General features: G+C 38.0%; 1 protein-coding gene across 2 annotated transcripts in view; it reads left to right on the top strand.

The window, feature by feature from the left end:
* CHRM3 (cholinergic receptor muscarinic 3) overlaps positions 1-24,730 on the top strand; it is a 263,713-nt gene that overhangs the window by 138,934 nt on the left and 100,049 nt on the right. Inside the window, exon 3 of one of the 2 annotated variants that reach the window (XM_062573655.1) lies at positions 2,436-2,538. In XM_062573655.1, the coding sequence (XP_062429639.1) occupies positions 2,441-2,538 (98 nt within the window). In that variant the 5' untranslated portion in view covers positions 2,436-2,440. Of the gene's footprint in view, positions 1-2,435; positions 2,543-24,730 lie in introns of those variants that run through there. The other variant, XM_062573656.1, reaches the window with a different exon arrangement.

Here is a 24,730-nt window from a genome sequence, read left to right as displayed (position 1 = left end):
CCAGAGTCCTCCTTTCCACAAAAGGAATTTTCTCATTGCCTTTCTGACACTGTAGATTCAAGTAAGATTTTATCAAGTCAGATCAACTCATGCAGGAGAGCAATCCAAACGGAAAGTGCCATTCATTGTCAGATGTAAAAAGCAAACCAGCCTGGTTTCCGTCTTCCCTGATTTTATCCTGGGCGTTTCGTGGGAAAGCAACCGTGCTTTGTGCCTGTCACGTTACCTGTAAGCATCTACCTCCGACTGCTTTGAATAAAATAAATCAGTCTCTGTTTTCTAAGATCAAATTTCAAAAATCACAATTCTAAAAGCATAATTTGGGGAGGGGGAAGGGAGGAAGCAGATGGGAGAGTTTGTTATTACAGGTGTAGTTTTCTCAAGAGCCTTATATCCTGCTCCCTTGATAAGGTCTGGGCTTCATGTACCTCCAGAAGCCAGAATTGTTGCTAATCTCCTATGGAAAACAAATTTTGAAAATGTTACGGATTTTAATTCCTCAGATAGATAAACCTTTTGCATGGTTTCTTCAAATGAACTTTGATGATCTTCATAATCTGAATTTTGTCACCTGTTTTTGATAGTTTTTAATTGTTTTTCATACTGAGTAGAGTTTATTAGTTTTGCATCTAAGTATATGAATGACAGAAGCTTTCTTTGAGGAATCTTAGTTAATCATAAGATTATGGGACTCTTAGGGCAATGAGTTCCAAAGCTCTGGATCACAGCCTGCATGGATAGGGAGGTAAAATTGGATTCTCGATAGAAATAGTTTAACATTAAAAAATAGTAGATAATTACAGGGAAGTAATCTATTTATTGAGTACAGTTTGAAATACTAATATATTATATTAGTTTACTGCTAACTAAAAACATAATAGCTTGATAAGAGGGAAATTATTAAGAGATTTTAGAATCCCTGTTTTAATTGCCGGGAACTGTAATCTCCCAACTAAATAAAAGTAATCATCCCTTTTGAATGGTTTTGCAGTTTTAAAAGTGAGTCCAGAAACTGGCTTTGGTGATGAGGCAGGTTCTTTTTTTTCCAGCATCGATACTGTAAATGAAAAATTATACTTTCTGCATGCAAATTATTTTGGAATTAGTTTTTTAAATAAGTGTTGAATTCACTTTGAATTCACTTTGCTGTTTCATGGGTAACTGCATGCAAGAGTTCCACTGAGGACCTTTGGAGACCTCGTTTAAAAAATAATTAGCACATACCATGAAAGTCTTATTTTTAATAGATGAGCTACTGTGGTGTTGTTTAATTGCTGCAGCCTTGGAACTAAGGGCTGAAACTGGAACTGCTGATTTTAAAAGTGTGGCTCTGCGCCTCCTGAGCTCCTCATGTGTTTGGCTTACTTTACTTTTGACCTGAGGAGCCGTCAGATTACTTTATTCTGCCTTTCTTTTGCATTATACGCACAGGGAGTAGCAGGACAGAGAGTAGCAGTGTAAATACTTGGAAAATAAATATCCAGTTGCTTCAGGTGCTGGTTTGAACTGGGCTAAGAGGGTATCAAAGGATGTGCTGACAAAATACTCAACGCTCTTCCTAACTGCTAAGGATTGTATGGTGCTGTTTGTAAGGCAAATAATGCAGGTTCTTTCTTTTTTTCCTGGCTACATTTCATCTGAACTACTTCCTTTCCATTCATTCTCGCAAACATAACCTCGGTTGTTTCCATTTGGTGTGAGGGGACGTTGGGGCTCACCTCCAGCCCACCGCGTTGCACCCCTTAGCTGGGCAGAGCCAGCAGAGAGCAGGGCTCTCTTGCAGGTCTTCAGGGTCAATGGTGTTTGGGTTTCAAAGCTGTGTTGGAAGAGCTGCTTCAGCATACAGTAATGTACACGGGTAGTAAATGTGTATTTTCTTCCCTTATGAAGATGAAGTGGAACATCATCTCATTTGGTGAAAAAAAAAGGCGCGCCCCGTTTCCTACCCTTGCAGTGAGCTGCCCCTGCGATGCAGTGGTGTCTCAGCGTTGCTCTCCGTGCAGCTGGAGATGCCAGTTTTGAGGCACATACCATCCCACTTCCCTTGCTGACTCGCTGCAAACTTCTTTGTCTTAGACAAGTCGTCCTGGGAAATCAGCTTTGTTATCCTCATACCAGTTTGTCACTTGGTTTGAAAAGTCATCTGAAATGGCTGTGATTTTGCTTAACCCTTCAGGGTCGATATGAGCATCCTGCATGCTTGTCATCACTCTCTTACTACGACTGCTCCAGATCTGTATGATACACAGGTGCTTGAGTTGTAAAGTTACTTTCAGATAAGTCTCTATGATCTAAAAAACAATATTAAATTCAGGAATAGAAAAGTTGTGTCTGCTTGTTGTCCAAAGGACAGCTTTCGGCTTTTACGGCTGCTACTCTTCTGTGTGTCTGCTAAACTGCAATAATTCCTCCTCTGTGTTTTGTTCTGTTCACAGCTTACATGCTGACACACTACCCGTTTTGTTTCCAAAGGAGGAGTTCACAGAACTACGCAGTGCCTGATCCTACTAGCTGCTTTGATGTTCCTCACTGGACCATGTAGGTAAAGTTCAAAGAAACATGTATGTACCTTATAGCTTTCTAAGTCTTCAGCATATCGGGAAACAGCTGAACTTTTTGGCAGCGGTGTTCAGTTTGCTCAATAAGGTTCTTTTGGAATTTATGGACCACAAAGTCATTGAATCAGGCCCTCCAACTTTGCAGGGTGTTATATCATCGATAGACATATGACTGTGGACCATCATATGTCAGTGCATGTTTGGTCTTCCTCCTACCTCTCCTTTAAAAGTTTGTGGGTGCCAGGAGCGCTGTATTTCCTCTCATTCCTGTTGGCGTACCTGAGCTAACAGTGAACTTGAATAGCAACCGCAGTGGTGCAGACTTTGGCTTAGGTACAAAAGCAGACAGCAGAATTGAATACATTTTCAAGCAATTAGCAGACCTTGAGCTTCACTTTATCACAGCTGCAGAGTTTGCAGAATAACAGCTAGCCGCTGTAAGAGCTAGAACAGGATTACGTGAGTTGACCTCAACGCCTTTTGGCCTACCTCGAGAAGAGCAGAGCAGGATCATGGTGTTGGTAAGGAGGAGAGAAATGCGTTCAGATTATTCCTATTCATTTTGAGCTCCTGTGCAAACCTTAATGGTTTCTATGAATTTTAGACAAAACAAAAGATGTAGCCCATATTTCACCTGCAGAACTTTTCTGGAGAATAATTCAGTCTTATGGTAGAGATGAGAATCAACCAAGTTAAATTCAAGTTCCTGAAAATTACGTTTTCCCCTGCAATTTGGATATGCTGTCTGAGTTTAGTTTCAGCTCTGTGAGAGCAAACCTAGGCAAAGCACTAAGTTGTCCCAGATAAATTGCCAGCATTCATTATCACTTATCTGCTCTCTCCCTTGCATGTTACTTTGTTTTATGACTCGGTGGCAGTGTCATTTAAAATAATTCACATGAGCTGGTAGGCTTCAGAGTCCATGTGCATCCTGTATTTGTTGCTTCTTTTATGTTTCTTATGCATTTCTATTGCTATTTCTAATGCTGTGGAACCGAAGTGTAAACTTGCCAGTATAACCGTGGCTCGGGAGGTCTGTATTTACACAGGCAGCCGCACTCTCCTTGCACAGGAAAGCAGCTCCCCCCACGTACTTGCTTTAGCGTCTGTGGCACTGACAGTTTTGTGCGCTTGTTTCTGGAGTACGTCGAGATTTCAGTCGTTCCGTTCCGCCCATCTGGAAAAAGCATCTCACCGAGTCGTATCAGCAAGGCATTTTCATGGCGTATTAGCTAAATCTTTATGGCTTCAATATTAGCAATAAGTGGCTTGGATAAATCCTGAAATGAAGCTTACCATTGCGTTCGTATCCTGAAATTAGGACGTGGCATCTTCCACACTGTTATGCAGCCGGCCATATTCAGTTACAGTTGTTTTCAGCTTTCATATTGTATTAACCATCTTCCAGCTTTAGTTAGGTGGGTTTTTTTTCATCTGTGTATGTATTTTAGAAATAATGGCTGCCAGATGTAGTGTATGATTTTACCAAAAGGGCTTTTTTTTTCCCTCTCTCTACAGATGACAAATAGATTTGCTATGAATGAAATGCTGAAAAGCACAAATACAATTTCTGCTTTTGTAGTTAAACTCACGTTGCCACAGCTCACGTGTGGGTTTAGGTCTAGACTGGAGAAGGGGTTCAAGTTCCCTAGTCTGAGTTCCCCAAGCCTTCCCCAGCTGTAACTAGAGGGCAGGAGGGCGACCCCAGAAGGTGCTGGGTACGCCGGAGAGGATGCCGGGTCTGAGGACGGTGCCTTTTCTGCGGGTTTCAGTGGCACAATTTTCACGTGACAGAGTATTTTTGACTGAGGCCAAAATTCAGACTACCCACATTGGAACTGGAATCAACTCTGTTCAGTTTTAGCTTAAGTAACAAAGTCACAAAGAAAATAGTTGAATTATGTAATTCACTTCTGCAAATTTTGCTACAATCCACATCTCTCCTCCTCTCTCTGTACAAGTTTGTATTTGTCACTTAGATTGTTACGTGACGGTGGGAAAATGGCAAGCAAATACTAAAGAGCTAAAGCACCAAACCATATAATCCAGTCTAAAAGAAATGTAATAACATCCCTTTCAGAAAGTCAGAAATGAATGCCAGCTTTTTCCTGATGCTAAATTAGGTTAAATAACAACAACAAAGCCATTCATGCAAATAAATTTAGTGGGTTACTTTATATTTACACTGTTTTGCTACTTCTTAAGGGATTATAGGTATAAAGAAATAATAAAATAGTGTGCTTTACTACTCAACTAATGTATCAAACAGAATTTGTCAGTTCATCTGAACTCATTGCATCAGTCAAGATGAGCAGAATCACTTTGTTTAGCAATAGTGTATTAGCTCTGCTGTGGGCTATCACAGTCTTAAACTCTTACTTTAAATGCACGGGTAACGGTCACCATGATATATATTTGTCACTGAACACAAACCATGCTTGTGCTTTCCTAACTTTTAGCAAAGCATAGATGGCTGCAAAGGCTATGGTACAGGAGGGCTCCCTAATACAAAGTGTAACCTCTAACGTAGGTCATATAGCTGTCAAGTAATCTGAACTAGATAGTGTCTAATCTAAGAGCCAGAGGGAATGTCTTTTTGTGGAACATTTGTAGAATATGTATGTGCCAGATTTTCTTTAAAAAGGGATAAAGTTTATTCTTATTTTTTCCATGTAAATGTAAATATAACTAAAATATTTTTCTGTACATATGTATCTCCCTGAAGCTGTCATATCAGCAAAACCTACAGACTTGACCAGAATTTATTTTTTTTAACTCTAGAACATCAGTACATGTTTTATAAGATCGTGATGGAGAAATATTTTCCTATGTATCGTTGAAAGATCATTTCTGTTCTAAATCAAAAACTAATGAGAACTTACTTTTTAAAATTTTATTTTATTGATGACCTCTGGTGTTTTTGTGCTTTCTGTTAAAAAAAAAAAAAAAAAAAAAAGAAAGAAAAGAAAAGAAAAAAATATTCTTTAGATTTTGGCAATAGCTTGGCAACAGGTTACAAAAGATTAGCTTTGACAAGAAAAAATAATCAATTCAAAGCATATAGAATTTGTGAATACAGTTGTCATGAGTTCCTACTGGGATACAGTGAGCAGTTTTGCATTCAGCCAAATCTTGCAGTGCTTACTTCCTTAGTTCCTACTTAAATGAATCCCATTTGAAGTGACTTGTCTTGACACTATTTCAGTGGGAGTATCACAATTTAGACCATTATATATCTGTGGCTGTCATGTTAGGTTAGTGACTCATCCATAATGCGTTGGGTTCTACTGTCCTTAAAAATGACTAATGACCAAAGTTATTTTCCTACAGATAATTTCCTTTTTGTCTCTAGTTATTTTGGGGGGTCTGAGCAGAAGGCATTGATGAGACCAGGGGCACAGAGGCAAGTATTCTATTTATTCATTCAGATTCTTTTGTTTATTCATAAATAGACTACTTGAATTTTGGAGTAAAAATGACACAAATTGGTTATTTGTAATTTACATCCTGAGAGAAAGTGTACTTTTTATGCTATACTTAATATTCTAAAAGGATTTGTGATTTGAATGACAGAAATATTTATACATTTAACTTTAAGTATGCAAAACATAATTAGTCTCAGCTGAAATTCCCTTCAGGGTATAGTGTAAACAATTCTTTTATTGCATGCATTAAAGACTCAAGTGGAATAGTTATATCCATATCCTAAATGCCACCCCTTCTAAAACATAACTATTATCAACAAAGATCCTTCAATGCCATTTTTTGGAAGGAAGATTATTAGGTTTTGGAACTCCGAATTCTTATTTCCTATGGCATTAAAAAAAAATGTTGGATATTTTTGTCACGTACGTCACCAGACTGATCACGTTTAACTTGTGAGAACTGACTAGTTTGCAGCTGTAGGTGGTATGTGAGATACAGACTTCAGGAAGAGCATGATTTCCATGACCACTTCAAAGGAAATACATTATAAATAAAATACATTTCTCTGGGGCCTTACAAAACATTCTGTTTATCATTTAAATTACATTAAGCTAAATAAAATAGTGCAGTAAAACCCTCAAGGGAAAAGTACTTCATTTAAGTTTGAACACTACATTACTTCCATTAATTGGAAGTATTTTACTATCTCTCTAATAGTTTATTTTTCATTGAATACATATAATTAAAAGTATTGTCATTATAACAGGACTCATTCTTCCCCATTTCTTGTTCCAGCTCCTTCTGTTCAGTAGGCTGCTATAGTTTTGTTTGCCTTCCATCTTTTATTTTTGGTACCTGACAGAAGATTTCTGTCACTGTGCCACTGATGTTCTACTCAATCAAACTGATACTGCAACTCAGACTATTGACCATCCCACTATTTTTTTTATCAAAACTATGGAGTGTGAGTCTTTCTTTTGCTGAAATATTTAAGCTCCTGCTATTCCAAAACATGCAGCTTGCTTCTATTGGATTTTTTGGGAAGTAGCTGTTATCCACGAACTATAGTAAGGCAAGAGAATCCGTTATTATCTCCACTTTATAAATGTAACTCAGAGATAGAGAGGAGATTTTATACATTCACACCTGCGTACATGTGTGTGTGGTGCTTATGTATGTGTCACTGTGTATTTTGTAAATAAATAGATATATGTATAAGATCATACATATTTGCATATGTGTATGCATGTGTGAGTGTATGGTGACACATATGGATTGCTTATGTATGTATTCTTTCCCTTGCTAGGAACTTATGCTCATTCAGTTTCATGTGGGATTCTAATAGGATCTGTCACTCTAAATCGTATGAAGATAACGTGACTTCCAGTAGAAGGTCTCAAATTAGTACTGGGAAAATTTTGGAAAGCTACCTAATTTTAAGAATTCCACCTTCCTTTTTCTCTTCCTGACAAGAGACTGTAAAAGCTGAACTAAAATGGGTTATGATTCTTAACAGCGTGGAAGGCAATAAATCTGTAATGCCAGGCTCCTCTAATATTCACAGCTTTGCAATGTGGCTATGTGTAGAAATAATCTAAGCATGTATAAACCTCACAGAAGCCGAAACAGCTTGTAAAATAGAAGCAGTGCACATCCCATATGCAGTATTTATTCCCATTTTAGAGTCAGTTTTAAACCAGCCACTAACCTCAAATTAATCCCCATTGAATGTTTAAAACCACGCTTTCTATTTGGTCTAAAGTAATTTCAAGAGATTAAAAATATATTTTGGGGAGTAAAATATCTCTACAACATATTAACAATGTTGAAATACAAAAAAACAAAAGAAGCTATGCACAAATTTTTCCCTATTTTTAAAAAATCTGTTTCATTTTAAAGATCACATTCAAAAGACGATAATAATTAAGCTAACATTTGATTTAATAAAAATATTACTTACCTGAAAGTTCCATGTTAGACTGAGTATTCCTTGAGGGGGAAAAATATATTACAAAATATCAAAGCTTAGACATATTTTTTGCTGACTCAAACCCTAAAATTTTGGGGAAATGTTTAAGAAGACTTAGTCACAAAAATCTAAAGTAATTATTTCCTCAGTGTATTTTCTTAGATATTCGTTAAAGCTTAAATAAATCTGTTCAAAACTTTATTGTATATCTTCAGGAAGCATTTCCCTTTCTGCTTTGCAAGATTCTTACATTTGTTTCTTGTATTATTTGTCTACTTTTCAAGAATAACTTTTATTTCTTTTATAAAGAGTTTCTGTGTGATTAAATGATGGAGGTAATGACCTCTTAAATGAAATACTGAATTTACTATACTATGACAAATAGGGCTGATCTGAGTTTTCCTGTATTATTTTCAACTGTCTCCAGTTATGCAAAAATAGTTTTCTTTATGCAGTTAAATTCATGATTAATTCATTTTTTCCTTTGTCTCTCATGCTTTTCCACCAACACTTTAAAGTTAATGGAGAAGAATGCTTTAATATTCTGGTTTAAAAATATAAGTGAGTGCACATAGGTGCACACATTTTGCTTAGTTCTCTGGCTGGTATTGCTTGCAGTGTGCTGAGTAAAGAGGGAGTTCTTCATTAAAAATGTGGAACTGATGTGCAATCGAAGTCCTTCTTTATTCAGAACATATGCTCGTATCACTGAGTGAAAGTATTTTGCTGAAACGTTTATGCATAGTTGCCACAGGGATATTCTAGTTAAAGCTGTGATGTAGCTAGAGTCTCCTTGCACAGGGAATTATAGGACTTAAAATAAGATTCTGTTCTGAATTTGCAGTTTTGCCCATTTGAGTCGTAGCACACCTCGCTACTGGCTCTATCTCCAGGTGCATACAGCTGCTACCCAGCCACGTCCTGAGGCAGAGCAAGGTGCTAGAGCCAGAGGTTTCATTCAGAATAGAAATCTTGGAAGGAAATCAGTGTAGGTCCACTGAAGTTGTTGTTTCAATGTAAATTTTTTAATATAAAAATGAAACTGGCTTTGAAAGGGAGAATTGATTTGGAAAGAAAAATCTTTTAATTTCAGAATGCTCACAAGTTTTATTTCAGAAAATTTCCAACTTTCTCTGCTGTTGATAAAACCTCTTGCCTGATCTGCGTTTCTAGTGACACTGCTCTTAACCGTCATCTTGTCTCATATTTGTGCCTTCTTTCATATTCTGTAGTACTGTGTTGAAACATCTCAAAAACTTGATACTCTTCTTCAAGACTGTGGTGAGCAAGCGAAAATGAAAGGCTGTGGTAGTGAAGTCGGGTATGCTTCAGCATGAGTTAAGTCACTTAAACATGTAAAAATATTTTTAACATACAAGTATAATATAAAACATACTGCATCTGTATGGATTTTAGCCATCTCGTTCTTGTTCTTAGTCTGTGAGTTCCCTGGGGAGTGTGATGTGTTGTGGCTGCTATCAAAATACAAATAATTGAAGAAATAATAGTGGAGGTGTCTGTTCTGCTGCAGTTGGTAATTAATGTTATTTTAAAGCAGAGAATGTAGGAGGAAAGGAAGTGGCTCAAGCAAAGAAACTGCATTTGTACTTTTCCTGTGATTTTTCTGCTTTTTTCCACTTTAGAATTAACGATTAGAAAATAGCTTTATCTTCAGTTCTTGGACACAGCGTATGGCTCGTGCATGAGAGCCGGCGGGGCCCACAGTCGGCTTTAGCGAGGTGCTCACCGCTGATTTCCCCCGTGCTGGGCGAATTATAAAGGTTACGTCTTCGTGCAGTGCCTGCGTTTCGCTGGGATGCTATTGCAGAGCTGCGTCTGCCTACCAAGGGGCCGAGGGCTGATCCTCTAAGGCATCCTGCTTCTTCAAGCTCACGGCCTCAAGGGCTGTCCCTTTCTTAAGGTAAATCTAACGTAATACGGTCATTTGCATTTGACAAAGAACGAAAAGACTCCTCCATGCTCAAAGCAATTTAAAATCTCTTTTCTGTTGGTATCTCACAGAGGTACTTTCTGAGCAAAGAAATTAGTTTAGGGAGGATTTTTAATAGGTGACTTTCACTGAAACACGTTGTTTCGGGGCAAATTAAGCAGATCCTGCCTCCAGCTGCTGGAATACATGGATATAATGTGCACGAGGGAAGAGTTAGGATCGCGTTCACTTTAACTGGTAAGCGCTGTATTGGGAAGTTCCTACAACTTACTGTAGCGGTTAACAGAAAGGAAGAAGTTAATAGTTTCTGTAAGCTTTTTTGTGGAGCATATTCCATCCCTCATTAGTAAAGTTATTTTATATTGTTAACGGAAGAAACTATATCGAGAGACTGATACGAAGGAATGGCGCTGCTGAAATGGTTGTGCCCTATTGCGTGAAATGAAAGATTCTCTCTGATCCATTAATTTCAAACTTTTCTGGAAATTACTTTTGGGATTGTTGTTTTTGATATGTTTGTCTTAAAGTGAAATGAAAAGTGTTTTCAACAGGTTGCCATTTCTTTCTTGGAAGTAAACCAGAGATAAATAAATAGTCAAGGAGAAACTCGTGAAGACTTGGAAAGTACAGATCAAAAACAATTAGGACTAGTCCAGCAAATAAACCAGTTCTGCCTTTTATGGAATTTGTGCAATTAATACAGCTTTTCAGGGCCAGTTTGTTTGAGAGTGAAAAGGCTGTTTTGTGTTGCTGTTGTTTTTAAAAACACCCACAATCACACCAGGAAAAAAATAAATAAAAAAGATCACCGACCACCCAAGGCTGGAAATTGTTGCTTAACACAGCTTTGTGTGAAGCGCGGCTTTGCTATGCAGGAGACTTCTGCTGCCTCCTGATGCGCAGTGTGGTCCAGCTCTCCGTGCAGGACAGCGTTTGGCGTCCCCCGCGGCGCTCACTGAAATCCCACGCCGCTGGCAGTGGGTTGCCTGGGACCAGCAGCGTAGTCAAGTAGCAGGCACCAGCTCCCCTCTCTGGGGCCACCTCCTTCTCCTGCCTGGAGTTATTGCAGGTCCTAAAAGTGGAAGAATTCTTGTAGTTATTTTAATCATTCCACTGGAAAACGTTCGGCATTTATTCCATTTTTTCCTATCAATTTGTACACATTGTCAGACCAACGATAATGCTTGTAAGAGCTAGTGAATTTAATGACCAAATCAGGTGCCCATTTTCTGTTCATCTTAAATTTCATACAAGTACTAGGGATTGGTGCTCTTCTGAAGTTTAAGAGTTGTCTTAAAACATTCAAAATACTATTTAGACTAACAGGAAATAAAAATCCCATCGCTTTATGTTACAGACTTTGGTAAAACATTGGAGCCAGTAGCCCTGAAATAACTAAAGCTTGCGGTGTCAGGGTGCAGCCGGAGGGCCGCCCGAGGCAAGGCGTTCCCGCGCTCTCGCGAGCGGCCCGGCCCAGGGAGACCCTGCCAAGGTCAAAGTCGCCGCAGCGCGGCAGCAAGGACGTGCAGTCGGTGGCCCAAACGCTGGCTGCTTGGCTTTATAACCCCAAGTCTGACAAAGCCAGTTCAGGATTTATTTCCGTTCATCTCCGCGGCCAGTTTTTAACGTTTGCGTCCTGGGTTTTTCCGCCGCGCTGTGGCATCCGTGGGGCCTGGTGACTTACATTGCAAATTCTTGTGTGCAGTTATTGAACATCTCCTATGTCACTGTCAGGTGACGGAGATGCAAGCAAAAGAGCTTGCAAGAGAGGACGCTTTTAGCCTGTTTTTTTTCAGGTGAGCTCCCGACAACCCCCTGTACTGCTTTCTTGAAGGTTATTGCGTCTCTGGTATGACTGTGCAAAGATTTTTGATCTGCTGGAGGACCTTGTGATCTGAAAAAAATAGCCATCAGCTGTTTTTTACCAGCTTGGCTGGCGTGTAAAAGAGGACTTCAGCAGCAACATTTTGCTAGAGTTCTGTTAGCGATATTTGTTTTAAATGGGTAGTCTGCCTTTCTTCAAAACTACTGAACCAGATCTGAAGGTTGTGTTACTCTGAATAATTCTTAAAAGTTTATCTTCTGTTCTGAAACTTTAACGGATATTGCAGTGACATATCCCTGGGCATATAATCTACATGCATTATTTTATGTCAGTCTCTGTTTGTTTGTTTGTTTTGTATGAGGACCATTATGTTCAAGATCGGCTGCAATAAATTATATTGGTTTTTATTATTTCTCTCCACAGAAAATAACAGCAATCCTGTTATCCTTTTTCTGAACAAGTGCTACTTAAAGCACATGCAGTAGTAGTCTGTAAAAATTCTGTTAACAAAAAGCAGGATGCTGTGTAAGCTTTGAAGTCTTGGCATGATTCATTTTATGCCATATAATAGTATCTGATATATAGGTTTTATGTATGTCTGAGACTATAGCTGATACTATATATAAAATGTAGTACTATATATGTGTATAATATCTGATACTATAACTTTTCAGCCACGGTATATAGAGGGAAGGAGAGTGAGATATACACAACTGACTATAGTGTAATCTCTTTATCTTTGGTAATAATTTTTTTTTTTTTTTTACAAAGGCAGAAAGTAGAGACTGATACATTAGTTCTGACCACTTGAGTGGGTCTTCCTCCTTCTGCAGTAAAGGTTTATTTTTCCAAAGGAAACATTCTCTAGTTCACTGCCTGATATGAAGAATCAATAATTCTGATTTACTTAATTATATTTTGTGGTCCTCTAGGTTTGATGTTATAAATTCACTTCCTTTGTAATTTCAAGATTACGTTTAATATCATTTCTTCTCGTGTAGTATTTTTTGAGGTTTTCTATTTAAACTATGTTGTCTTGAGGTTTCATGGGTTTCATATGGAACTGGATAGGCACGGATTTTGTAATACTGCTGAAAAGAGTTTTTAGAAAATACATGTCTCCTTCCAACCGAGTAGATAAGGGTAGTCTGTACTGAGAATTTTGGTACTCAAACTTTCATGGAAAGAAGTGTGCTGGGTTTTGTATTTAGAAGCAAGGAGACAGTCAGTTTGACCTGATTACAAGGTATTACCTAGTGTGTCTTGGGGAGAGGATGTGGACTCCTACTCTTAATTTTCTGGCCTTTTGTTTCCATGAGCCAGTGTCTCCTTGATGGGCTGAGTTTCTAGTTGCTTCACACTGCATTCACTCTTAGTCATTTCTTTTCCTCTGAACAGTACCCAGTGTGGATTAGTTATTGCAATATTTTCTGGGGTTTCGTTCTTTTTAAATTTTTTTTAAAAATTATTTTAGTAGTTTGTATGAGTCTGAGTAACTTTTGGCAATTCAAGCAGAAGTAAAAAGTAAAACTTAAAGTAGGAAGGAAACCCTGTATTCTTGTGTGTTTTGGTGCTGCTAACGCCGCCAGCGCAGCAGAACGGTTCTACAAGGCAGAAGGGTCAATGACTTATGCTAAAAATGAGCATCAGGGAAATAAAGTTTCAAAATCTTCAAGAAAAAGAAGTTAGAGAGTTGTGTGGAAAAGAGAAGTGACCATCATAAAAATGGTTTTAAGTTAGTAGGACTTATTTTTTTTTTAAAAAAAATGTTATATTTAATATCATTTAGAGAGGAGAGAACTTCATCATGTAAAAGCCCTGAGGAGGACCCCTATACGCTAAGCTGCGCAGAATTTAATCTGCCTCTGGAAGATGAAAGACTGAGGTGAGCCTGCCCCAAGTTAAGCCTGCGCTTCCGTGGAGTCTGGGTTTTTCTAGTGGTTAGATCTCAAAGCTGTCTCAGGCTATAAATCCCTCTAGCTCATTGCTTTAAAGCAGGGTATACCAACTGGCTGAATCTCTGTGGGGTATCCTCCATTTTTCCAGTGGGGGAACCAAAGGATTGGGAGTCAGGTATCTGAGAAAAATGCAAAGATCCCTCCTGATTAGGCCAGTTGGAACCTTTTCCCTTGTGTATGTATTTATGTGTATATGTGTTTATTTATTTTTACATTTGCCCTCAAGACTAGAAGTTTGAAACCAAAGGAATTTTATTGTTCTGCTTTTGTAAGCATTAATTAGCTTATAATGGCAATACAGAAAAACAGGTGACTGCGCTTGGTCTCCGTAGTCAAAAAAGATTGGACTTTGTATTCAGAGTTTAACATATGAACTCAGCATAGTTTCTTTGAAAATAATAACGTACATAATTCAGCTGAAGGAAAACATCTTTTTTCTTAGTGCTGCTGCTAAAGATTCAATAGCAGATATTTTCATTTTAATCACTTTTAAACATTTTAGATCACCACAAATCGACATTAAACATGATTAGATATTTCAAATATTTTGTCTCATAAGATTTTTACTTAAAAATTAAATTCATATTTAATTTTTTGTCAACTCTGAGTTTGTCATACTAGCATAATACGTGTGATCTGAACAGCTAATGACTTGGTGGATCTAGGAATTAATTGTTTCTCAGAGCCGTCTGGATGCATCCATTTTCAGAAGACTGTCAGAGCTGTTACCGCATAAAAGCAGATGATAGAATAAATTAGACTTTTTTTATTTTAGCTTCAGAATTGCTCCCTGTCAGCTGTTAGTTATCTGGCTAATAGTTAATGGTACATGTAGATTTTAATATATTTACTTTTATGTGACTGTTGTCATGGATAAAAGGAACATGCCAAGTAATAGGCAGCCCTTTACTTTTCATTAATTAAATATTAAATTTTATATGAGAAAATACAGAAAACAGCAAACTGATTAGCGTCTTGTTTTTATAAGACAGATGTAGTAGTGCTATCTTCATAAAAATTGTGAGAGAGTAATTGAGATAACAGGGTGCTGGGTTTCTTGAAGTTCCTAGAAAGGTTCAATTTTCAATAAAAAGCTTTAGATGTTTTTTAGATTGCAATAACTTGTTGCTGAGACTTTCATGACCTGGAAAACCAACCTTATTCGATTCCTGAAGTGCCACAAACCAGCTTGTGATGTCAGAGCGGGGCCAAGAGGAGACTCAGGTGATTTAGCAGGCGCTCGGCGCCCTAGCAGCAAACGGAGAAGCTTCTCCGTTCATGCCTTTGGAGGAGAAAAAAGTCCATTTCTGACGGTGGCACAGGCTGTGTGCCAGTGGAAAGGACGTGAACCCAGGATTTTTCTGCCTCATTTACGGGGAGCCGAGGGGCGGCAGCTGCGGTGTTGTGCTGGGAGAGGCTTTGCATTCCCACCCTTCTCACCTCCGTGCAGATGCCCCAGGAGCGGGGTTATCTGAAGAGTTGCCCTCACCGATTTTTTATCAGTTATCCATCCAAAACCAGGCACAATCAATCCCTTTGTGTGCGCAAACACATCACTTTGGAAAATACAGCCGGGCAGTAGCAGAGTGCAATTACACACATTATCAGAAACCCTCACAAATGTAATTGACTTCTTTTTGGTCCCTATTGCAGGGAAGAAATTCTACAAAATCAGCATTATGAAAATGTGATCTGTTCAAAGCCCAGCTTCTTAGACCAGACGATGTTAGACGTTGGCAGAAGATGTTGTGGGATAAGGTTACTATAGCACAAAAATTTGCACGATATGCAATTACAGCTGTCTAATACAGATATGTTTTCATTATTCCATTTACATTTGCCATTGTAAAGTAAATTCTGGTATAGTGCTCCTGAATAGTCATTGGAAACAAAATCTTTAGTACTAATACTATGCTCAAAAGGCTTCTTGATCTCTATAGTCAGGATCAGTCATTCTAAATGTATGAATTTTTTTTTTACTGGAATTTCCTGCTACAAGAGCTGAAACAGGAAAACAGGGGAACATAGGCTGAAACTCTTAATCAGGGTTTGAGTCAAGACTTTTCTAAATGTGGATCATAATACATGATACTACTTAGTAAGCAATAAGGTTTGCAAACGCAAAGCACTTCTGCTTGTTTTACAGTGGTGATGTTGCTTGCTTGCCAAGTGCTGGTTCTCCATCACTTTTAAAGCTGTCCTCATAGCAATACTCCAGCATCTTTTGGATATTAACTGAGCACTCATCACATGCGTGAAGAAACTTATTCAGTGTTGTGTTCTGTTGTGGAAGGGATTCCTGTAAATATTCACGCCATTACTTATTTTATGTAGGAAAAGTTAAAGAAATGTTGTGTCAAGGTTATGCTTGTTCTTTTTGTGGGAATTCCCTCGTTTCAGGCAAATATCTAGGCAAAGCTTTTTCTGCTTCCCATATAATCAGTATCTATGCAGAAATTTCTATTATGCCAAAGAAATAACGTCATATGTTTGTAAAAAGACCAGGTCTCTGGAGCACAACTTGAAATATTACTTCCAGATAGTCCAGCCTGAACAATGCATTGCCAGAATGTCATCATATTTAGGCAACTGCCCATTAAGTGATTTCTGCCATTAGTGATTGCAATATTTTTCTGCTGCAGCTGAAAACACCATGCGGCATTCTTCTCTGTTCGCTATTGCGTACCCTGTACTGCTGAAGTCCTCTCTTCTGAGTAAACTGTTTCCTTTGAAAATTGCTTTCCTTGAAGAAATAAAGCTTACATGGCCCTGTCTGACCCTTCTTAGTAAGTCTGAACTTGGCCAAGGCAAGGAAATGTGTCAAGAGTGGAAGCAGTCAAAAGCTTCAAGGAAGTGACCAGCAAATGCTTTAACTCTTGCTGAGCTGAGTTGCTGCTCCAGGACCTGCAGGAGGGAGATGCAGGAGAAAAATCACCTGGTTTTCACAAATTGAGGGGCATCAGGAGCCTCCATCCTACTCGAGATTTCTTTTATATCTAGGCGAGATCTCTGATGTATTACAGCTGCTGCTGCAATCTTACTGTTATTCACCTAGAGCTCAATGAGCTACTACATTAAAATCTATTAGAAAAAGGTTTCCTTTGATGAGGTGGAAAAGGAACTGCTTATTACACTCTATAATATTTGCAGAATCACTGAATTAACCAGTGGATATTTAAAATTTGTGCCTGTTCTATTTCTTGCTGGTTTTTATATTGGAGCAAGGTCATGTTTTAATAAGGCAAAATAGTAACTTCCTCTGTTTTCTCATCCCTTAAAAGTGAAATAGTATCCTAAAAAGTATCTTCCTAAAAGTAGCATCAACTTGCCATCATAGCTTTTGTATCTTGTGAGTCTCATCATCGTATCTGTTCAATCCCAGCGCAAAAGATTCTTTTGCTGCCTGGTAGTTGCGTGGCTTTGGGGGGTCAGGTGGTCAAAATAAGCTCTTTTCGTCTCATGCTTTGAGCATGAGGCATTTCATGCCTCAGTCTGTAGTTGAGGCTCTTTGAACTTACTGTCAATCCATTACATTCAATTCATTTCCTCCTGATGATATCTTCAATTATACCTATGTTTTTTCATAGATGCTGCCAAAGAAATCTTAACATAATGTGTTTCAGAGATAGTTGAATCTATATGACTTTTAAATGCCTTGAATACTCTCTGAAACTTCCAAACCTTAATCAGTCTAAATATGAATACATAAATGTATTTAAAATTAAAGAAAGAAAAAATTTGAAATTATTTTGATTCCATTTAGTAGCATAGCTAAGAATAGATTTAGTGAGTGGATAGCACTGCTGACCATAGAAAAATAGGAATAACCTGGTTTCAGTGAAAATTTCTTTGGGGAAGGCATCCCAGATTTAAAAAAACAGATTAAAAAAATGTATTTGGTCCACCTCAGAAAAAAAAATGATTGTTTGGGGCTCTCTCATTGAATATGTGAGACTGTCTTTGGTTTAAATAGGTCGAACAAAGGGTTTGAATCCATGTCTCTGTATTCCTAGGTAAAAGCTCCAGGTCTTATTTTGTAGCTATTCCAGTGCAGAGAAGTCTGCATGTCCTATTTGCATTCTTAAAAAATTCTCAGTTCTGTCCTAGTGAAGAACAGAAAAATGCAACAACCAGGAAATCTCAACTATTCAAAGGTGTGGAAAGAGGTTTTCCTATAAGCTCTACTTGGATATGCACCTGTGTTTTCAAGGTGGTCTCGGCACTGGAAAAAACATTCCACTTTCTTTTCCCAAGTTCCCAGGTTGGAGAGTGAATGTGTTAATGTGCTTTATGTGTTCTCAGAAAACTCTCAAGGATCATTCTGATCATTATTATTAATAAACATAGAGCTCTCTGCTACTATATTTGTTTATATTACCCTATCTCCAGTTAAGCAATGTTGTTAGAACTGGATAGTAGTACTTACGTGCATCCCATATTCTCCTTTGAGAGAATCACCATAATTCCTAACCTGCTTATTACCTAATCTAAGGTAATTTCACGGACCCTTTCTACAGGCTTCACATGAAATGGTCCATTGCTTCATTTGTGTCTGAGCCAGTCTCTGACTCTCCTCACGGGCTGAGTAAGCTGCACTTACCCAATGCAGCAAAGCTGTTTAATCTGCAAAGGTGTTAGGACCGTGCCCTTCGGTTTCTCCAGAAATTTTCAGAGGTGGCCTTGCGATGAAGTTTTAAATCTGTATTGCTATGCCTATTCAAAGCACTGCTCCTCCTGATACACTAGGGAAAAACACTGGCTGTATTTCAGACTGCAAAACGTAAGTCAGCATTTCTTAGCTTTTCTATCTCTTTTCCTACTCATTCATCATTTTAATGTAGATATGTGAAATGGATTAAAATGTGCTCACTACAAATCAACACCTTCACGAAGTTATTTTTTTCATCTTGCTGAAAGGACACCTAGACCCTGTATCTGGGAAATTCTGTGAGTTAGCTCTATATCCTGATGCAATCTTTGTTCCCGTCCTTATTTTCCTGTTCATTTCTGATAACCACAAAGATGCCCAGAAAATGTAGATAACACAATCCCTGCTATATTATTACCCATCCTCATTTTCAAGGTGGAAAAAAACATAAAAGTAGCAGATAGGTAACAAAAAAAAAAAAAAAAAAAAAAAGGGATAATGAACAGGAGGAAAATTCGCTCTTATTTAACTTTTTTCTGCTGGTAAGGATAGATGTATTTTTTTTTCTTATTGGCCTAATCTGTGGGACTGTGAAAAAGGACCTTTTGCTTCTGAACTCTTCTTTTAGATTTTATGTAAATAGATATATTTGAAAGTCTTTGTAAGATGCTGTCTTTCCATGCTTGCAGAAGTATTCCAGGGGCAAGAGGACAGTTCTCAAAATACTACATTCCTATTTGACTGGAGTTAAGGCTAATTACACCAGTGATTAGATTAGCCTATCACACATATTGATTAATTTCCTGGATGATTTTTATCTGTTTTAGCTCATCACTGAATGATGTTTTTAGATGTTCTGATCTGTGACTATGACAATTTTTCCTTAAAAATACATTGGTTTCCTTGAACTCAGTTCTTATGCCAAAACTACCTAGTGTAGCTGATTGAAAGACTGATCTTATAGCAGAATGACTTTGGAGGAGAAGGGAAGACAGTGGGGAACTGTCTTATTCTTCCCCCCTGCTTAGGGTAAACAGCTGTTGAAAGATTGTTTAAGATACGATACTGTGGCTAGCATCACCTCTTCTAGATTTTACTGAAATTAAGAAGACCCAATCCTAAATTCTGGATTTGATCCAGATTTTACCCCAGACCAAACCCGAACGCCAGATGTGAACAGCCACAAAGAGAGATTTAGATTTCCACTGTAATCTGCTTATCAATTTTTGTCTCCTCTTAGTGATGCGCATTTGCATTTCCTCTTTCCCTACGTCTCCATGCCTCCGGTTCTCACAGGTGCCCCACTGGATTCTTCAGGAATTAGGTCCTTAAATATCTTTTAGGGTCTGTACCACTGAAATATGTGAAATGAGGAAACTTATAGTGGAAACTAGGTCTGCATGTGGTGGGGCAGCTGGGAAAGTTGAGATAAACATATAAGTCTATGTAAGTCCATAGTTTAAAATGGCAATGATGTTTTCTGATGCTATCAGAAAAATTTGCACTTCTTTTTCCTATCTGTTTAATTTCTTGGACCATCTTTTTTTTGCTGGCAGTTATTACTTAGTGATCTTTCTCCAAATTCGTATCAAAGTGTTTTAATCTACAGCACGTCTGTATTCAATCACTGCTTTTGTTTTTTTCTTACTGATGAATGGCATTTCCAAATTTGTTGTATTAACTAGTTGTGGATGCAAAGAAATCATTTTAAATGAGACAGCAAAGTCATCTGTAGTTAACTGTAATAAGTTTATTATATATAGAGGTGATTGCAAGAAGTAAGCTGTACACTGTAAATCGTATACAAGTTCTGTTATTGTGTTGTGTTTGTTATTATATTTGTTATTACATTAATTTACTACTGGCAATTGAAATGCACATAGTTCTTCAAGCTGTCAAATCAAATTCTAATAGAATACTACATTTTAAAAATATAGATGTCTTACCTTGGAGCTTAAATGCATTTAAATGCTTGCATTAGCTTTTATAATTTTTTACACGGGGCTTTTGTGTTGTTCATAGTTCCGTTTTACGGTAAAAATAGATCTTCAGGAACACCTTGGATGAAGTGATAGTTCTTGCTGCTATTTTTTTAATAAAATCAATTGCATAGTTACAAAATCACACCGTAAACTAGTTACCATGTGAGCAAATAGGCTTTTGCTCACTATATAAGCAGCTGTGTACAATTTCCCAGGTACATTGCTGAGAGTTTTCACCTCCATCAGAGGTGTTAGGCATGGATTATGACTAAAGCGATCATTTTTGTAGTACAGCCACAGCTCAGTGGTGGTAATTGTTTCTCTTTTATAAGTTTATGTTATATTGAAAACTCTTTTGGACACATTTGCCAGATTCTGGGACAAAGCTCATTTTCTAAAGCTTCTGGGTAGAATTTGACATCACAGCATGAGTGGTTTGGTTGTGTTCATTGTGAGACTTTGGAGTAGCTGTAGCTTGTACATGGAACAGAAAGGTTGTCTTTAGACCTAAACTTCACAAAACCAAAGAGGAGACTAAATGCCATGCACCTACAAACCAAAATGATTATAGTTTACACAATTTAATCTTTTCCATCAAAATAAAAAAATCCAACCTGATAGCCTAGTACACTAATGCAGCACAGCACATTTTATTTTCCTGCTGAATAGTTCATACTGCAGGCAATTCTCATTCACTGCAGTAAAGTTGTATTGCTGTTGAATTATTATCAAATTATATAGGCAAACAATGGTTATACATTTCCTATGTGCTTTGTTTGCTTAAGATCCATGCTTACGCTAAGTGAAAACTAGAATAATCTTCTATAAAATTTCATGAGAGTAAACTATAAATTTCTATCTATAAAGAAATTGGCAAAACTAGTTGAAGGCTGCTATTACCATTTTACTACCATTGCAGTGCAGTTGTGTTTCTGAATAATTTTGGACAGATCTTTCATGGATTGAAGGGAAGCAGAGTAGCTATCCCATTCTGCCACCTGCAGTCACATCTTGAGAGGGACATAAATTCCTGCAGCAGGGTAAGGCCTGGAGGGAGGACAATAAGGTGCAGCATCTGCTGGTACTGCTGATGCCTGCAGAACCACAAAGTGTCTAAAGCCAGCTGGCATCTCCAAAGGACCTAGTGGGACTACAAGCACTTAGCCTGTGGCTGGTCTTATTTCCTAGCAGAATCTGTTGGATCGATACTTCCCTGCAGTGCTCTTCGCGGGAAGCTGTATGGAGGAATGAAAGTTGCCCAGGAGCGCAGTTGAGAGCGATTATTTTGGTGGCAGCCCTGAGAACCGTAGGTGCTGACGTGCTTAGGTCTCATCTTTGTTCGGAGATAACCTGGCTCCATTTTGCCTAGCTTCATGGTTCATTGCTACCGTTCATATTTACGGTAAGGACACCTGGAGTGTTGATAAAAGATTATATGTCAGTTTGTCTCAAAGACAAATTTCAAATCCATGAGATATTCATTTTTCTACTTTAGCTTTCAATTAGCAAAGTGAAAGGACTGTAGTGGTGTCATGAACAGTGTTATAAAATGTACATACATTAGTCTACTTTCAAAATAGGTTGTGGAATTTTTATCTAGCAGATTATGGTAAATCAATGGCTATGTCTACCATGTAATCACTGGTGATAATGTGCCTTGTATAAACGTGTAACTGCTGGCTTAGATTTGCAAAGTCTGGGACAAGGAGACTTACCTCCTAAGTTCAGTTCACGTTAGCAGCCTATATACCTACCCAACATCTCAGACAAGTGACACACTGTGTTAACTTACCTTGGACTCTGTATTGCTGCAGCTGCAATTAACTTTCAGTATCATTGAAGGATTGCTCATGTAACTCTAAAAGCTTCTGGAGTTTTAGTTGGACAGGGCACACAAAATGGACTGCTAGCATAAGTCTTTGCATTGATTTTATGGGGCATGTGCCATTACCATTTCAGCAATCGCTTTTTGGCTAAATGGAGTCAGACAATGATTATTCAGTTCAGATATTAGAACTCAAAACAATAATAAAATACTTTTGTGTATCTTAATTAAATTGTATAGTTATATTTATAAGTAGATGCAAGATACACAAACATCCCTTAAGAGTTTTGAATGTAGTAATACACTGAATTCCCTTTAATTTAAATCAGCGTGCTCTACAAAAAATACTGACATTGGCCATATTGGATTTTAAGTTATGCTGATTACTCTGCAATCCCTCAATCCATGAAAATATTTGCAGACTTCTGTTAGGCGTTCTTTGCTCTGGAAAGTCAAGACCTGGGAATATATAGCACGGCCTGATGTTTATCTTTCATATAATACATCTGAAATGTCAAAAACATTTTGAGCACAGCAAGAATATGCTTTTAATTAGGGTCTGCAACTTCAAGCTACAAAATTTGAACCATGTTGTCATCTGTATCCAGAGAGCACATCTGAATTATTCCAGCAGGAGGCTTGCACCCAGGCTGAGAATAGAAGATGACTCTTCTGGGATTTTCAAGCTTCAGAGGCTCAATTTTGCCAAATAATAAACTGAACAGCAATTACCGAAACACTACGCCTGCAAACACAGTTCAGAGCTGCGCTTTGCCAGAAAGTTGCTGCGTGATCCTAGGCACCCCCAGGGACATATTCTTTCCTGCTTGTGGGTGCTCCTGAGGGGGCTGGTTGCTCTCCTGTCTGTCCCAGGGCAGTGGTTTGGTGCAAGGGTTGGAGTGCCCAAGCTGCAGCCTTGGATCTCCATGAAACTTGCTTCATCCCTTTTGGGGCAAGCTGCCCGCCAGGATGCGTGCTCTGCTTTACACGTGGCGCTCACGCGCGAGCACACAAATTCTCCTTGCGCTGCCCACGTAATGCTGAGCCATGCCACGGTCAAGCACAATTTAATGACAAAACGGTTGCTGAACTCTGCTTCAGCATGAGCAGGAATTCCAGCATGGGCCATTTCAAACCAGAACAGCATCTGCGGCTGGTTTATTGGCCCCTTCTGTTTATTTCTTGAGGTTTGGTGTATTTTTTAAACTTTCTCAAAGACACTTAACTCTTCTAGATTGACATTTTGCATACGTGTCATCAACACAGCCTACTTATCTTGTGCCTCTGCTGATACAACGGCTGTTTATACCCAATAACCTTTCACTCTAGAAAGGCAATTTCTGAGGAAACATATTTACCCCTTTTGCTCTCATTAAACAGGAATAAAACACTTGTATATTTCTCCCTGGGTGCAAATAAGGGAAAATGGTCTAAAAAGAAAATTGATATATAAAACAATCATTTCTCTGCTGATCTTTCTTGCTCTTCCATCTCAAATTGCAAATTAAAAATTCAATAACCCAGATGTATTTATATAACATTACAACATCTTTAAACTTAAGGAAACAAAACTTAAATCACTGTTTTGCTGGACTTTGATGAAGGCTAAACTTGGCCTAAATGTTGCCTTTGCGGTGAGGGTTTTTTTGGCTGTTTGGCTTTGTTTGTTAGGACTTTTTATGCACTTACATTGTATAAACACATCTGAATTATTGCATTATTTTATTTGGAACTGGAGATAGTGCAGCAGGAATCAGGAGACAGAAGATGTCTCTGGGATGAGAAACGCTACCGAGACGACTCGAGTGTCAGTGGCGGGTGGGCAGCAGGACACGGAGCATGAGCCAAGCGCTGAGGCTGGGCTCTTGCAAGCACGGCTGCTACATCGCTGGGCTGCTGTACCCACACTCATGCAAGGATCTTGCATTTTTAAGTCCTTTAAATATCATCCAAAATGCATTTCATATATGTACATATATATATATACATATATATATAAAGTCTAAAAAGGAAAGTAAACTTCACACCACTCTGTAATATGCTGTAGAATTCACCGCAGAGAAAATGTTTCAAGGAACAAAATACAGTCATATTTTCCTGACTCTTACAGACAATATGTAGAAACTAGTAATAAGCACTTCTCCATGAAATAATGATGCAGGGCTTACAACTGGTATGAGCTCTTACTTCTTTTGCTTTGCTTTATATTGGCTTTATGCTATTATCACTTATTTTATTCTTTGCATATAAAGACAACATAGAGGGCAAGAGAATAACATTGTAAGACAATAACATCATAATCACAGATTCCCTATTTTTTATATTCATTTGTTGTACCTCATTCATATAGCAGATTCATTTCTCTTCTGCCTTGAAAATTCAGGACATAATTGAAGTGTAATATATACAATAAAGATACTAATCTATGGCAGGTTTCTCAAACAATACCTATGGTTATAACCAAAAGATTATTGTGTTTAAACTGAACAGGTATTGCTTTATATGGACAAAGAGAAAGCCAAAACTTATTTCATCAAATTATATGCTGTCCATAATAGGAAAGGTTTAAATTTCCCTAATCTCAGGAT

The sequence above is a fragment of the Rhea pennata genome, chromosome 3, assembly GCF_028389875.1.
Source record: "Rhea pennata isolate bPtePen1 chromosome 3, bPtePen1.pri, whole genome shotgun sequence".
In the NCBI taxonomy this organism is placed as follows: domain Eukaryota; kingdom Metazoa; phylum Chordata; class Aves; order Rheiformes; family Rheidae; genus Rhea; species Rhea pennata.
Note: the sequence above shows the minus strand (reverse complement) of the source record. Positions and strands in the feature narration are given on the sequence as shown.